This window comes from Sorex fumeus, unplaced genomic scaffold, assembly GCF_029834395.1.
Source record: "Sorex fumeus unplaced genomic scaffold, SorFum_2.1 ptg000037l, whole genome shotgun sequence".
Taxonomy (NCBI): Eukaryota; Metazoa; Chordata; class Mammalia; order Eulipotyphla; family Soricidae; genus Sorex; species Sorex fumeus.
This window is the reverse complement of record NW_026606094.1, coordinates 54,020,506-54,035,249: the sequence shown is the minus strand read 5'-3', so window position 1 is coordinate 54,035,249 and position 14,744 is coordinate 54,020,506. Positions and strand designations below refer to the sequence as shown.

The window sequence follows — 14,744 nt, the reverse complement described above, 5'->3', positions numbered from 1 at the left end:
GTTTACTAGGTTTGTTAGTTGTACTTGAGACAAAGAAGGAAACACTTATATCAGATATAGCTATAGAAAGTAAGTTCTTCTAATTGTTTCCTTTAAGGAGTCAGTTTGTGAAATGGAAAGAAGTAAAGGCTTAAGCCTTGAAAATTCAGGAATTATGTCTAAACCAATGTCACTGAGTATTGGTATGGGTTTATGTAGCAATACTAAAGAAATAAGGCTTATTCTTTTCATGACATTTATAGTAAATTATAGTAAGAAATAGTGTCTCTTAAAATGATCTGCCAAATAATTGGGAAGGAATAAATTTCTAATTTTTTAAATATAATTAATATTATCTGTTAGTTTTGGATTGACTTAGTCTCTATAACTTTCTAGCTGGCAACAATTGTATAAATTTACAATCTTTTAGCCTCCAGCTTCTTGTCTTTCAGGTATATGAGACAGTGGTGAGGTGTAGTGTACTGTTTGCACATACAATGCCCAGCTACTGTTAAGCAGTATTATTATTTCTACAACTTGAGACAAAAGAAATAGTAACATAACTTTATTCTTATTATTTCCTACCCATCTTTCAATCTTAGGGCTTCAGCAATAGCACAGCAGGTAGGGCATTTGCCTTGCACGTGACCGATCTGGGTTCAATTCCTCCATCCCTCTTGGAGAGCCCGGCAAGCTACAGAGAGTATTCTGCCTGCATGGCAGAGCCTGGCAAGCTCCCCATGGCATATCGATATGCCAAAAACAGTAACAACAAGTTTCACAATGGAGACGTTACGGGTGCTCTCTTGAGCAAATTGATGAACAACAGGAGGACAGTGCTACAGTGCTACATGTGAGGCCAAATGGTGGAAAGGGAGGACTATATATGTATATATGTATATATGTATATATGTATATATGAATATATAATACATACACACATATATGTATATATATCATAAACCATAGGATAAAATTAGAAAGGCCATAGGTAAAAGCACATATAAGGGGTGTGTTGTATAGAATTGAGGCAAAGGAAGCAAAATATTAGATATGTTATAAAAAAGTTACTCCATCAAAAAACAAGACTAAAAATGTGTGACTGCTGAGATCCTTAAATACACCTTCCAATTTTCTTCATTTCTTGAATTCCATGCTACCATTCCACATGGAGGTGATATAGGGGTGGTTACTTAGAATTTGAAGGGAGACTTTTCTGAAGATATTATATATGCATAAGGTTATGTGTATAATATGCATTCTTTCCATATAGTTATAAAGATTATATTATTAATTTCGATTTTTATACTAAGTCTCTCTTTCCTAATACGGATTAGTGGTTGATATAAGACTAAACTGTACGGTTTCTTTATGTCACTTTAATTTTATATATGATTTTACAAAAATGTCACCAGCAATAGCCTATGCTGTGCATGCAGGGGCCCTTGTCTTGTTGGTGTCTACGGTGTACAGAGCACCCTTGGTTGTGGTCCCTCAAAGTATCATTTACACTACACTCAAGTTTTGTGGAGTGGATGAATATTAAATATAGCAAGTTTACCTATATTAAGCAGGTCTTTTTTTTTTTGGCTTTTAATTTCTAACCATAAGTATTTCCTTGGTGATTTTGAAACATACAATACTTTCCCCCCCTTTTTTGGGGGGGTGTCCACATGGTGTTGCTCAGGACCTACTTCTGGTTTTGCACTGAGGGATCACTCCAGTGCTGTTTATGGAGTGCCAGGATGGGGCAGCAGGTAGGCTGTGTACAAGACAAGAAACTTACTTGCTGTATGATCTCTTCAGCTCTGAGCAATGCACTGTACCTAATAGAAATAGGCCCCTGAAGAAAATATTAGAAAACAAATAATATAAAAGCATTTCTCTGTAATAAAAAAATCCAGTAAAGCATTAGAAAAGGTAGATAAAATTATTAACCAAAAAGACTCGATGTAAAATGATAGAAATGATCTATTTTCTAAAATCATTCTATTGTAATGGTGTTACGTATATTAAATTATTTAATTAGAAATAATTTCTAATCAGTTGAATTTTCTTTACTATGTTTGGAAATAAAGAAGTTATCAAAAATGGATCTATGTCGACTGGTTAAAGAAACTTTGGTACATCTACACAATGGAGTACTATTTAGCTGTTAGAAAAGATGCAGTCATGAAATTTACATACAAGTGGTACAACATGGAGAGTATCATGCTAAGCGAAATGAGTCAGAAAGAGAGGGATAGACATAGAAAGATTGCATTCATCTGGAGGATATAAAGTAACAAAATATGAGATTAATACCCAAGAATAGCTGAGATCAGCACCAGGAGGATTACTCCATAGCTTAGAGGCCAGCCGGGCATTCTAGGGGAAAGGGCAGCTCAGATAGAGAAGGGAACACCAAATAAAGTGTGTTTGGAGGATCCTCCCAGGAAGGGAGATGCATGTCGAAAGTAGACTATGGACTGAACATGTTTGCCACTCAATGCCTCTTTTGCAGACCACAGCACCCAGGGGGAGAGAGAGAACAGAAGGGAATGCCCTGCCACAGAGGCAGGGTGGGGGGAGTGTTTGGGGGTATATTATCCATGGTTGTGGAAAATGGGCACTGATGGAGGGATGGGTATTTGATCATTGTATAATCAAAAACCAAGCACAAAAAGTTGTAAATCTAAAAAAAAATAATAATGAATGTGATCAAAATAGAGAGAAAGTTAAGTGGAAATCATCTGCCTCACAGGCATGGGGAGGGGTGGGGAGGGGAGCGTATATCGGGCTTCTTGGTGGTGGAAAATATGTACTGGTGAAGAGACGGGTGTTTGATCATTGTATGACTGAGACTTAAACTTGAAAGTTTTGTAACTGTTCTCACAGTGATTCAACAAATAAATTTTAAAAAAATGGATCTATGTCAAACTGGGAGTAAGTCTAAAAAGGTGCCAATAACACAGTCAGTTACAATTATTTAATTATCACTGTGGAAAAATTAAATAAAAGATTCCCAAGAAAATTTTCCTATGTATTATTTTTAATGACTGAATTTATCAGTTATTATCTGAAAGAAACACAAAACAATAAAATGCTTTTATAATAGATGAAAAATACTAATCTCTAAATTCCATCATATATCCAAAAATTCTAGTGCATCACATTCAGAATTATCCAGTACATATTCTTCATACAACTAAAGATTTAGTATTAAGAATATTTTTACCAAGCACTTTTAGAAATGTCACAAATAAAGCATTGTCTTCATGATAATGAGCATTTCTGAGTCTCATGTCACAGATTGTTGAGATTTTTAGTAATTTCCACTCAATGATGAAACCGACACATTCTTATTTGAATTAGATTTGGCTTGTTTTCTTAGTTTTTCCCCGATAATTTTCTCCTTACTTTAAATTATAGTGAAGCATAGGATAAGGTTTATAATAGCTACACTATTGTGCAGAAGAAGCCATTTGTTATAAAGAATTCACCAATACATTTCAAATTGTGCTAACTCACTAGCAGCTTATAGCCATAAGCACTGTAGTTTATGATTTAGAAAGGACAGTTTTAATGACTTTCAGTTGTGATCTTTTATTTTAATAGCACATTTCTCTACCTTATTGCCCCATAGATAATAACTTGATGATGCAATATGTAATATATAATGATTGACTATGTAATATTTTTGGGTTGCTCCCCTGTATATTTTTTCAGCTCTCTGTCATCCTCCCTGTAAGAATGGTGGCCACTGCATGAGAAATAATGTTTGTGCCTGTCGTGAAGGGTACACTGGGAGGAGATGCCAAAAAAGTAAGACACCTGTAAATGGACTTTCCAACTACCAGGAAGGCCAACACCAAAGTCCTACTATTTAAGGGTCATTTCCTTTTTTCCTCAAAGGTATCTGTGATCCAATGTGCATGAATGGAGGAAAGTGTGTGGGACCAAACATTTGCTCCTGTCCATCTGGTTGGAGAGGAAAATGGTGCAACACTCGTAAGAGAAAACCCTTGAAATGCTAAAATTGACATATATCATGGAAAAAGAAGCAGAACTTAAGACAAAGAGTACTTTTGTTGTTGTTTTAATTCCTGCCTATTCATTTCTACTTTAGGAGATACCTTTTCACTAGGAGGAGTAAAACAGCAAATCCTCTAAACTTTTTGCTGTTGTTGTTGAAGAGGAAAAGAATACATTCTATTTTCCTGTGTCCTCTACCCTTACCAAAATAAGTGACAAGTACTTAATTACTGATATCTCTGAATCTTCAGTAGAGGTCAAGGAAGGTTTTAGAAAGAGTCCTGATTCCTTGGCCCCACCTCCTATCAGCCTGCTCAGTGGTTCTCAGGCTGGGGAGTCACTGCTCTCCAATCTGGATAATTTCCGAGGTCATGACAGCTCTCATTCAAATGTCACATCTTTATTTTTTCACATAATTGCCACCTAAAATTAGCTGCAATGCATTGATCAAATTGGAAAATGGGGAGATATCCAACAATTGTGGGCAAGTTAAATTGCAGTGCATTCTATCCATAGAAACCTTGTAGAACTGTCCAAATCAAGTTTCCCCAAAATATATGGCGATGCCAGACAATGTTTTTGACAAAATAGTAAGAGGAAACTTACTTAGTCATTGACTTTGAACTGTTTATCTTTCTTTAATGAAAATTTTGTGGTTTATGGTAACTTGTTTAATACTTTTTATATTTCTATTTGCAGCGATCTGCTTTCAGAAATGTAAAAATGGTGGTGAATGTATTGCTCCCAGCATATGTCACTGTCCTTCCACGTGGGAAGGAGTGCAGTGTCAAAGACGTAAGCAACATGGCTTGTTTCCTACTGAATATTCTGAACCTGAATCTATTAGAATTGATAAAGCGTATAGTTTTTGTTTGTTTCCTTTGGGCCCACATCTGTTTGTGCTTAAGACTGGTTCTGGGCTCAGGAATCAACACTGGCAAGGCTCTGGGTACCAGGGATAGAACCCAGGTCAGCTGTACACAAGACAAGTGCCGTACCCACTGTACTATTGCTCTGGCCCCTACAGCATATAGTTTTAAAAGAAATCAATCAAGTAAAAATTTCAGCACATTGACTCGATTTAGAATGATTTTAGAAGTAAAAGGGAAACCATCTATATCTATCATTCATTTAAAAGAAACGGTATAAAATAACGTGCTATTTTTATATCTTTTGACATAGATAGTTCCAAATTTTAGTCTAATTCATCAGTGTTGTTTGTCAGCCAAGAACCTAAACTAACGAAGATTTGGATATACGTTAAATATTCCTGGAGGAGCTTCATAACTAGTGTTCAGGGGATTCCGCAGCAAGTTCCTGCATAGTGGGCTGACAGGGCTTGCCAATATAATGCTGGAGTTGGAGGATGTGGAGTTGCATTGACTCAGCTCTTTGGGGTACTACCAAGGACTCTGTATGGTGCTGTGACCTCTAAGGCTACACATAGTGGCTCTCAGGGAAGCCAGGCACTACTGGGGTTCGAACTCAGTCCTGGAGCATGCAAAGAATGCACCCTGACCATGGATCTCTCTTCAGAGAACCTAAATATTATTGTGTCCTAAAATCAATCCATGCATCTAATGGAAATTGTGGGAAATAGGAAACATGTTCAATCATTCTGTGTTCCCCCACTTTGAACTAATATGATGGTTTTTAGTTTTAACATGTGTTTTATCATAAATATTTATATGAATAGGATCTCTAGGCATAAATAAAACTTGTTGCAATTTGAAATGTATTTAAATTTGAAATAACATATCAAAAAACTAACAAAGATTAACTTAATCAGAAAAACTGGGAATCTCCCCAACATATTTTCAACTGATCACTGTGTCATCTTAAAATGGGTCATCCAGGTTTACTATAAACTGCAGGTATAGTTGTGAAATCACTGCATCATTTCACTAGAAATATCTATTCTGCTTTTTAGTGTTTTATGAAACGCATTTGTTTCTATGTATCAAATTCTACATATAATTTTCACTACTCTTAGACTCATTTTTTCTTCAGAATTGCTATTTACATTTCTTTTTTTTAATATTTTTATTAGTGAAACACCATGAGGTACAGTTGTAGACTTACACATTTTTGTGCTTGGGTTTCGATTATACAATGATCAAATACCCATTCCTCCACCAGTGCCCATTTTCTACCACCATGGATCCCAGTATCCCTCCCACCCCCATGCCCTCCATCCCACCCTGCCTCTGTGGCAGGGCATTACCTTTTGTTTTCTCTCTCCTTTTGGGTGTTGTGGTCTGCAAAAGAGGCATTGAGTGGCAATCATGTTTAGTCCATAGTCTACTTTCAACATGCATCTTCCATCCTGGGAGGATCCTCCAAACACCCTTTATTTGGTGCTCCCTTCTCTATCTGAGCTGCCCTTTCCCCTAGAATGCCCGGCTGGCCTCTAACCCATGGAGTAATCCTCCTGGTACTGATCTCGGATATTCTTGGGTATTAATCTCCTATTTTGTTACTTTTTTATTTCATTGCGTCCCCCAGATGAATGCGATCTTTTTATGTCTATCCCTCTCTTTCTGACTCATTTCGCTTAGCATGATACTTTCCATGTAGTACCACTTGTATGTAAATTTCATGACTTCATCTTTTCTAACAGCTACATAGTCCTCCATTGTGTAGATGTACCAAAGTTTCTTTAACCAGTCATCTGTTCTTGGGCACTCAGGTTTTTTCCAGATTCTGGCTATTGTAAAGAGTACTGCAATGAACAAACAAGTGCAGAAGTCACTTCGATTATACATTTTTGCCTCTCTGGGATATATTCCCAGGAGTGGTATTGCTGGGTCAAATGGGAGCTCAATTTCTAATTTTTTTAGAATTGTCCATACTGTTTTCCAAAAGGGCTGAACCAGTCAGCATTCCCACCAACAGTGAAGGAGTGTCCCGCTATTTACATTTCTTAGTCTACAAAAAAATATCAAAAAATTTATTAAAGGCTATGCTTGTATAAGAGAGCTAGGTAGTGGTTATAGAGACAGACAGAGAGAAAGAGAGAGAGAGATAAAAAGAGAGAGAGAGAGAGAACTAGGTCTGGAGCACATGTCTTGTATGCATGAGGTCTTTAGTTCAATTCCCAGCACCACATGTCCCCTCCAGCATTGCTGGGTAGGATGCCCATTTTAGTAGGGAGTGATATTATGGAGGTAAGGCAGTTGCCTTGCATGCAGCCAACCCAGGTTCCACCTCCTGAAATGCATATTTTCCCTCAATCCCTGGTAGAAATCATCCATGAGCACAAGGTCATAAGTAAGCCCTGAGCACAGTTGCATATGACCCCAAAATCAAAAAATCTCACAAAAATTTTTAAAAGCATGGACATGTCTGAGTGACAGGGTGCATACTTTATATCTCATATGAGTTGGTGTGTTTAATTTCTAACAACACACAGAGACACAAAGTACTTCAAAAATATTAGGATTGCAATTTAGACAGGTGAGAGGAGATGTCAACCTCAAGTTGGGATGTTCATTCTAGACAGACTGTGTAGACAATGGGAAAGAAAGATGAAGTATTCAAAGCACATTACGCCGAACTGAAATCACAATAATCTCTCTTTTCACTCTACAGCTTCTTAGCAGAATCATTTTTTAACCTATTAAGTAGCTTCATATAAAATATTGAAACATTTAAAAATCAACTATTTCTCAACAGTTAAAATCATCAAAATAAGTCAAAGTAGAGAATTATGCTCCAGTCACTGTGGAGTATCCTCTGAGCAGCCTAGAGAAAAGTACTATGGGTTTGTACCTTGCAGAAATTTTAATGTGACCTTAAAAAAGCTCTCATCCTTTTTATGCTTTGTTTCCTGTAGTCTTGAAAACTAGTACTGATGTTAGTTGAGCAGATGTGTTACTGCCATCTGCTGGAAATTGTTATAACATTCAAATGTATCTGAGTTGAATTCACACCGTGTACATAGATGCCTTAGCTGTGCAGTTTTGTTTATGACACAACCTACCCAGCCATGTACACCAACCTAGATAAAAATGTAATCTTTCAGGGCCAGAGCCATAGTACACATTCAGGATATTTGACTTGTTTGCAACCGACCTAGGTTGGATTCCTAGCACCTCATATGATCTCCCAAGCACTGCCAGGAGCAATTCCTGAGAGAAGAGTTAAGAGTAACCACTGAGTGTTACTGGGTTTGGCTCCAAAACAAAGAAAAAAATGCAATTCGTCAACATTGCATTCAATAAATGCAATACTGCATTTATAGTAGAGGAAATATTTTTACATTATGCTTTGAAGTAAGTAATTCACCCATGAAAAAATACTTCTATATAATCTTATATAATACCAGATTTTACTCAACATTATGTAAAAGTGTTTTGAAGTCCTTAAAAGCAAAATTAAATACATTAAGTTTTATAATTATTATCATTTATCTGACAAATATATTTGTTTTGAATATATATATATGCATTTATACATATCTTTTTTGGTCACACCCAATGATGTTCAGGGCTACTCCTGGCTCTACACTCAGGAATTACTCCTGGCGGTTTGGGGGGGACCATATGGCATGTTGGGAATTGAACTCAGGTGATCTGCATGCAAGGCAAACGCCCTACCTGCTGTCCTATTGCTCTGGGCGCCTTTGTTGAATATTTTCAAACTCTTATCTATAGATAAATAGCCAAGAAGATATGGCTTCGTATTTTAAAATTTCACTGGGAGAGATTTTAAGGTAGAGATTTCTAGTACAGTACAAAAATTTTTAAAAAGTTTTCAAGAAAACTTTTCAACATTGAATTTGTATTAGTAATAACCAAAAAAAAAGTCTATTTATCCCTTTACTGGTTAGTACTAAATTAACTCTTAAATTTTTGCAAAAGTGTTAAGAGTTTTGAGTGTTTTGACTTGCTGTGGGTGTTTTGTGAATGCTTCAGATGCAGCAAGTTAGGAATTCAGTGCATCATTCTAGAATGTTCTGATTATTTTTCTAGTGAAGTTACTATAAGCCTTCTGACCACTAACACATAGTATATGTCACAAGCTTTCATATGGAAAGATGATAATTTTGAAAAATTGTGTATTGCAGCAATATGCAATCAAAAGTGTCTTTATGGAGGCAGATGTGTTTCTCCCAATATCTGTTCCTGCCGTACTGGATATTCCGGAGTCCGATGTGAGAAGAAAACACAGGTATTTTTAAACTTCAAGTAGCAAATGAATATTAGATACTGAAATCTGGTGTCTACTTAGATATTAAACTCATGCATATTTTAATATACGTTTAAGGAGTTTTATAAGGATATAATAATCAAATGCAATGTAAGTTCATGGCACTGGAATTAAAAGATGGCAAGTTATTCCAATATGGACTTAAGTCATACCTATTTTATGTTTTGTAAACTTTAGCTCAAGAAACCATCCATACTCCTTTCCTCCAAAAGTATGAGGTCTGGAGAGAGAGTACATAGGTTGGGGACTTACCTTTTATGCGACAACCCAAGTTCGATCCCCACTACCTCATAAGGTCTTCCCATCCTCTAAAAAAGTAATCAGACTTGAAATCAGAAATCAAAATATATTGATCACTTATACTTAATTAACTATTGTTTAAAAACTATAAAAATAAAAGCTTAAGTGCTCTGGTTTTGAAGACAATGTAAATATACATTGTTTTATTCTATTTGAGATTTTCATGAGATGGGAAGTCTTATGGTCTCAAACACTTTCAACTCTTTTGACCGTACCAAAAATGCTTCTCTGTTTTCATATTTTTAAATCATCTAAATCCTTCTTCCATTAATGTCGCTTCTGAAATTACATCTGTAACCATATTGAATAAAATCATAGGAAAAGGAAAAAGAAAGCAAAAGTCAAAAGACTAGCCCCAGAAACACATGCCCTCTTCTATAGAACCTGATTTCCAAAATTCTTTTTTTTTTTTTTATTTTTTTTATTTATTGAATCACTGTGGGAAAGGTTACAAAGCTTTCAGGTTTATGTCTCAGTCATGCAAATATCAAACACATTTCCCTTTACCAATACTTATTTTTTCCCATGAAGAACCCCAATAAAACCCCACCCCCCACCCCTCCCCGTCCCTGTGAGGCAGATGAATTCTAGTTAACACTCTATCCGCTTTGATTAGATTGTTTCAAAAAAAGATTCACCACTATTATTTAGAGTTTACCCCCCCCGCCCAAATCAGACATGCTGAAAAAGCATTGTGAAGTGATTTGCTTTCTACAGCTGGGTTCAAGAATTAAATGTTGGTTTTGGATTTCTGCTATTTTACCTATTGACCCTGGAAGTATTTCTACTGAAAGTCAGATAGTTAAGAAATTGGTTTCTGTGTTCTGGAGTCGTGGCCGTGCTGGAGAGCCGCTCGTGGGGGGCAACTGGTGGCCTCGGTAGGGCGTGAAGGGCGGAGCAAAACGCCCCCCTTCCCATGAGGTTTTAGTCGCCCCCACACTCCCGGCTCATACCTGCTGTCCACAAGGCTCCCATGTGGCCGCCATCTTTCTTTCCAGAGAGGAGAGGGCGAATGGGGCAACACCCTTTCCCCTCCGGCAGACTTGATGGGCTGGATCAACGCATAGTCCGTTCACTTTTCTGCTCCAAGCTGCTGGGTTCTGCATTAAGTCCTTGTGCTTCTGGGGCCATGGCCGTGCTGGAGAGCTGCTCGCGGGGGGCGACTTGTGACCTCGGTAGGGCGTGAAGGACGGACCGGAACGCCCCCCGACCCATGAGGTTTTAGTCGCCCCCACTCCCCCGGCTCATACCTGCTGTCCACAAGGCTCCCATGTGGCCGCCATCTTTCTTTCCAGAGAGGAGAGGGCGAATGGGGCAACACCCTTTCCCCTCCGGCAGACTTGATGGCCTGGATCAATGCATAGTCCGTTCACTTTTCTGCTCCAAGCTGCTGGGTTCTGCATTAAGTCCTTGTGCTTCTGGGGCCGTGGCTGTGCTGGAGAGCCGCTCGTGGGGGGTGACTGGTGACCTCGGTAGGGCGTGAGGGACGGACCGGAACGCCCCCCTTCCCATGAGGTTTTAGACGCCCCCACACCCCCGGCTCATACCTGCTGTCCACAAGGCTCCCATGTGGCCGCCATCTTTCTTTCCAGAGGGAGGAGGGCGGAAGGGAGCAACACCCTTTCCCCTCTGGGCCGAAATGATTGCCTGGATTAACGCATAGTCCTTTCACTTTTCTGCTCCAAGCTGCTGGGTTCTGCATTAAGCCCTTGTGCTTCTGGGGCTGTGGCCGTGCTGGAGAGCCGCTCATGGGGGGCAACTGGTGACCTCGGTAGGGCGTGAAGGACGGACCGGAACGCCCCCCCTTCCCATGAGGTTTTAGTCGCCCCCACACCCCCGGCTCATACCTGCTGTCCACAAGGCTCCCATGTGGCCGCCATCTTTCTTTCCAGAGAGGAGAGGGCGAATGGGGCAACACCCTTTCCCCTCCGGCAGACTTGATGGCCTGGGTCAATGCATAGTCCGTTCACTTTTCTGCTCCAAGCTGCTGGGTTCTGCATTAAGTCCTTGTGCTTCTGGGGCCGTGGCTGTGCTGGAGAGCCGCTCGTGGGGGGTGACTGGTGACCTCGGTAGGGCGTGAAGGACGGACCGGAACGCCCCCCTTCCCATGAGGTTTTAGTCGCCCCCACACCCCCGGCTCATACCTGCTGTCCACAAGGCTCCCATGTGGCCGCCATCTTTCTTTCCAGAGGGAGGAGGGCGGAAGGGAGCAACACCCTTTCCCCTCTGGGCAGAAATGATTGCCTGGATTAACGCATAGTCCTTTCACTTTTCTGCTCCAAGCTGCTGGGTTCTGCATTAAGCCCTTGTGCTTCTGGGGCTGTGGCCGTGCTGGAGAGCCGCTCGTGGGGGGCAACTGGTGACCTCGGTAGGGCGTGAAGGACGGACCGGAACGCCCCCCCTTCCCATGAGGTTTTAGTCGCCCCCACACCCCCGGCTCATACCTGCTGTCCACAAGGCTCCCATGCGGCCGCCATCCTTCTTTCCAGAGAAGAGAGGGCGAATGGGGCAACACCCTTTCCCCTCCGGCAGACTTGATGGCCTGGGTTAACTCATCGTCCGTTCGCTTTTCTGCTCTAAGCTGCTGGGTTCTGCATTAAGTCCTTGTGTTTCTGGGGCTGTGGCTGTGCTCCAAACTTAACTCTGACTTTCAGGGAGAAAGATTGGGTGGTTTACTTCTGATTGATCACTTTGTATATAGAGAGATGGTTTTGAGAAAAAGTCCTCGTTCCCGCATACTCGAGCTGTGTTTGTAGAGGCTTCTGGTCACCGGGGTTCCATCTGGGGGAGGCGGGATGCGGCACCTACTCCATCTGGAACTTGCGGGTGAACTCGGCTCTTTTTGGAACCTGTTTTTTCTTTTTTTTTTCCTCCGGGATCCCGCACCCTCCATGTGTTCTTTCTCTTATGCTTAAGGCTTCAAAGATGGCGCTGGGGGGCGGGCTGTGGGCGTGACTTCCAGAATCAGAGGTTACCTGGGAGGTGTAGTCCGGCAGATTTGAGAAAAAGTCCTCGTTCCCGCATACTCGAGCTGTGTTTGTAGAGGCTTCTGGTCACCGGGGTTCCATCTGGGGGAGGCGGGATGCGGCACCTACTCCATCTGGAACTTGCGGGTGAACTCGGCTCTTTTTGGAACCTGTTTTTTCTTTTTTTTTTCCTCCGGGATCCCGCACCCTCCATGTGTTCTTTCTCTTATGCTTAAGGCTTCAAAGATGGCGCTGGGGGGCGGGCTGTGGGCGTGACTTCCAGAATCAGAGGTTACCTGGGAGGTGTAGTCCGGCAGATTTGAGAAAAAGTCCTCGTTCCCGCATACTCGAGCTGTGTTTGTAGAGGCTTCTGGTCACCGGGGTTCCATCTGGGGGAGGCGGGATGCGGCACCTACTCCATCTGGAACTTGCGGGTGAACTCGGCTCTTTTTGGAACCTGTTTTTTCTTTTTTTTTTCCTCCGGGATCCCGCACCCTCCATGTGTTCTTTCTCTTATGCTTAAGGCTTCAAAGATGGCGCTGGGGGGCGGGCTGTGGGCGTGACTTCCAGAATCAGAGGTTACCTGGGAGGTGTAGTCCGGCAGATTTGAGAAAAAGTCCTCGTTCCCGCATACTCGAGCTGTGTTTGTAGAGGCTTCTGGTCACCGGGGTTCCATCTGGGGGAGGCGGGATGCGGCACCTACTCCATCTGGAACTTGCGGGTGAACTCGGCTCTTTTTGGAACCTGTTTTTTCTTTTTTTTTTCCTCCGGGATCCCGCACCCTCCATGTGTTCTTTCTCTTATGCTTAAGGCTTCAAAGATGGCCCAAAATTCTTAATTTTCACTCGAACTTACTTCTCTTGCTCTAAGTGCCATTATTCTAATTTGATAGTGATAATATCTTTGATTGCTAAACATAAGGTAAAAGCAAATTTTTCTTTGGCTGGACAATAAATTACTACCATTTGTGGATATAACCTTTTTAACTTTTCCCAGATTCCCTCTTGCCTCTCTTCCAAGGAGATTTCCTCTTGCCACTCTTCCAAGGAGAGGATAGACTGTCTAAATAACTTCCTAGCCCTTGTTAAAGCACCCAGTTTTATGATTTTTAAGGGAAAGGTGAAAATGGAGGATGCTGATTATGTTGCTAAAATTTCAGCAAAAAAGCTTTGCTAGCTAGAACAAAATACAAAAAGTGGATAAGAAGAGAAGGGAGTCTGAGCTAATTAAAATATTTAGAGAAGTTTTATGGTTTCCTGTTTAGCTTCTACCATTAGCTATTCCACTTGTTAACTCTTTACTTTTGGCTAAGATTTTGAACCTCCAGAGTCTCAGATTTCTCATCTGCAACTAGGGGGTCTTGTAAACACAGTCAAGGGATGTTGTAAGGCTCAAATATAATATTCCTATCGCAGGCAATTTAGTACATAGGGAACACTTATGTAAGTTTGTTATTATATTTTAGTAAAATATTAGAAAGAGGTGTGGATAAAAATGGGTTGGGAAAGAGACAAGAAAAATGTAGCATTGCATTATGAATATGAATTGTGGTTTTCCTTACATATAGCAGGAAAATTGATATGGCTCTATTGAGGATGGATATTCCTACAGATTTTTTTTTCCAATATGTAATAAATATCCAAGTTTTGTTCAGTAACACCTGCTTTGATCTTTAAGAAAGGATCTTGATTAGATTTTAAAGTTTTAAAGGAAGTACTTGGTCTCCACAGCAAATAGAACCAGAAAAGCGTCATGTATTATGTCAGAGGGAAGGAGGAAGCAAATAATGAGTAAATGATAAATGGTTTTCTGATATTCACTAAAACTTGATTTTCTTCTTCCTACTACAGATAAGACAACTTTGAATAGCATCCAGTATATAAATTATGTTTGTGCTGAAGAAAAGAATTTTTTTTTAAAAAAAGGGAAAGATAACTGCTCAAAGTTTAGTTGGGCATTATTTAAAAAAAACTTAAAAACAACTGAAGACTAACAAAATATGAATAGCCTTTGTTGTCATTGTTAGAGAAAGGCTTAGAAGAAATCTGGGTAACCTACAGACCTAAATTTAATTTTGTAATATGATTTTATGTTTATGTATTGAGATAATGTATCTGATATGCAAAATGATCACAATATTAAATAAAATAGTTTTCCAATCCTTATGATATGTAACAGTATGTGTATATATATATATATGTATATATATATATATATATATATATATCAACAAGAATAGCCTAACAGAAGTTTTCGTTTGTTCTTTTTTGCACT

At 39.9% G+C, this 14,744-nt stretch overlaps 1 protein-coding gene across 1 annotated transcript in view; it reads left to right on the top strand.

The window, feature by feature from the left end:
- Nucleotides 1-14,425, top strand: part of VWDE (von Willebrand factor D and EGF domains) — a 70,144-nt gene extending 55,719 nt beyond the window's left edge. The window contains exons 25-29 of the mRNA XM_056118564.1: nucleotides 3,688-3,783; nucleotides 3,874-3,969; nucleotides 4,693-4,788; nucleotides 9,062-9,165; nucleotides 14,321-14,425. Of these exons, the coding sequence (XP_055974539.1) occupies nucleotides 3,688-3,783; nucleotides 3,874-3,969; nucleotides 4,693-4,788; nucleotides 9,062-9,165; nucleotides 14,321-14,335 (407 nt within the window). The 3' untranslated portion in view covers nucleotides 14,336-14,425. The remainder of the gene's footprint in view (nucleotides 1-3,687; nucleotides 3,784-3,873; nucleotides 3,970-4,692; nucleotides 4,789-9,061; nucleotides 9,166-14,320) is intronic.
- The last annotated feature ends 319 nt before the right edge of the window (nucleotides 14,426-14,744 follow it).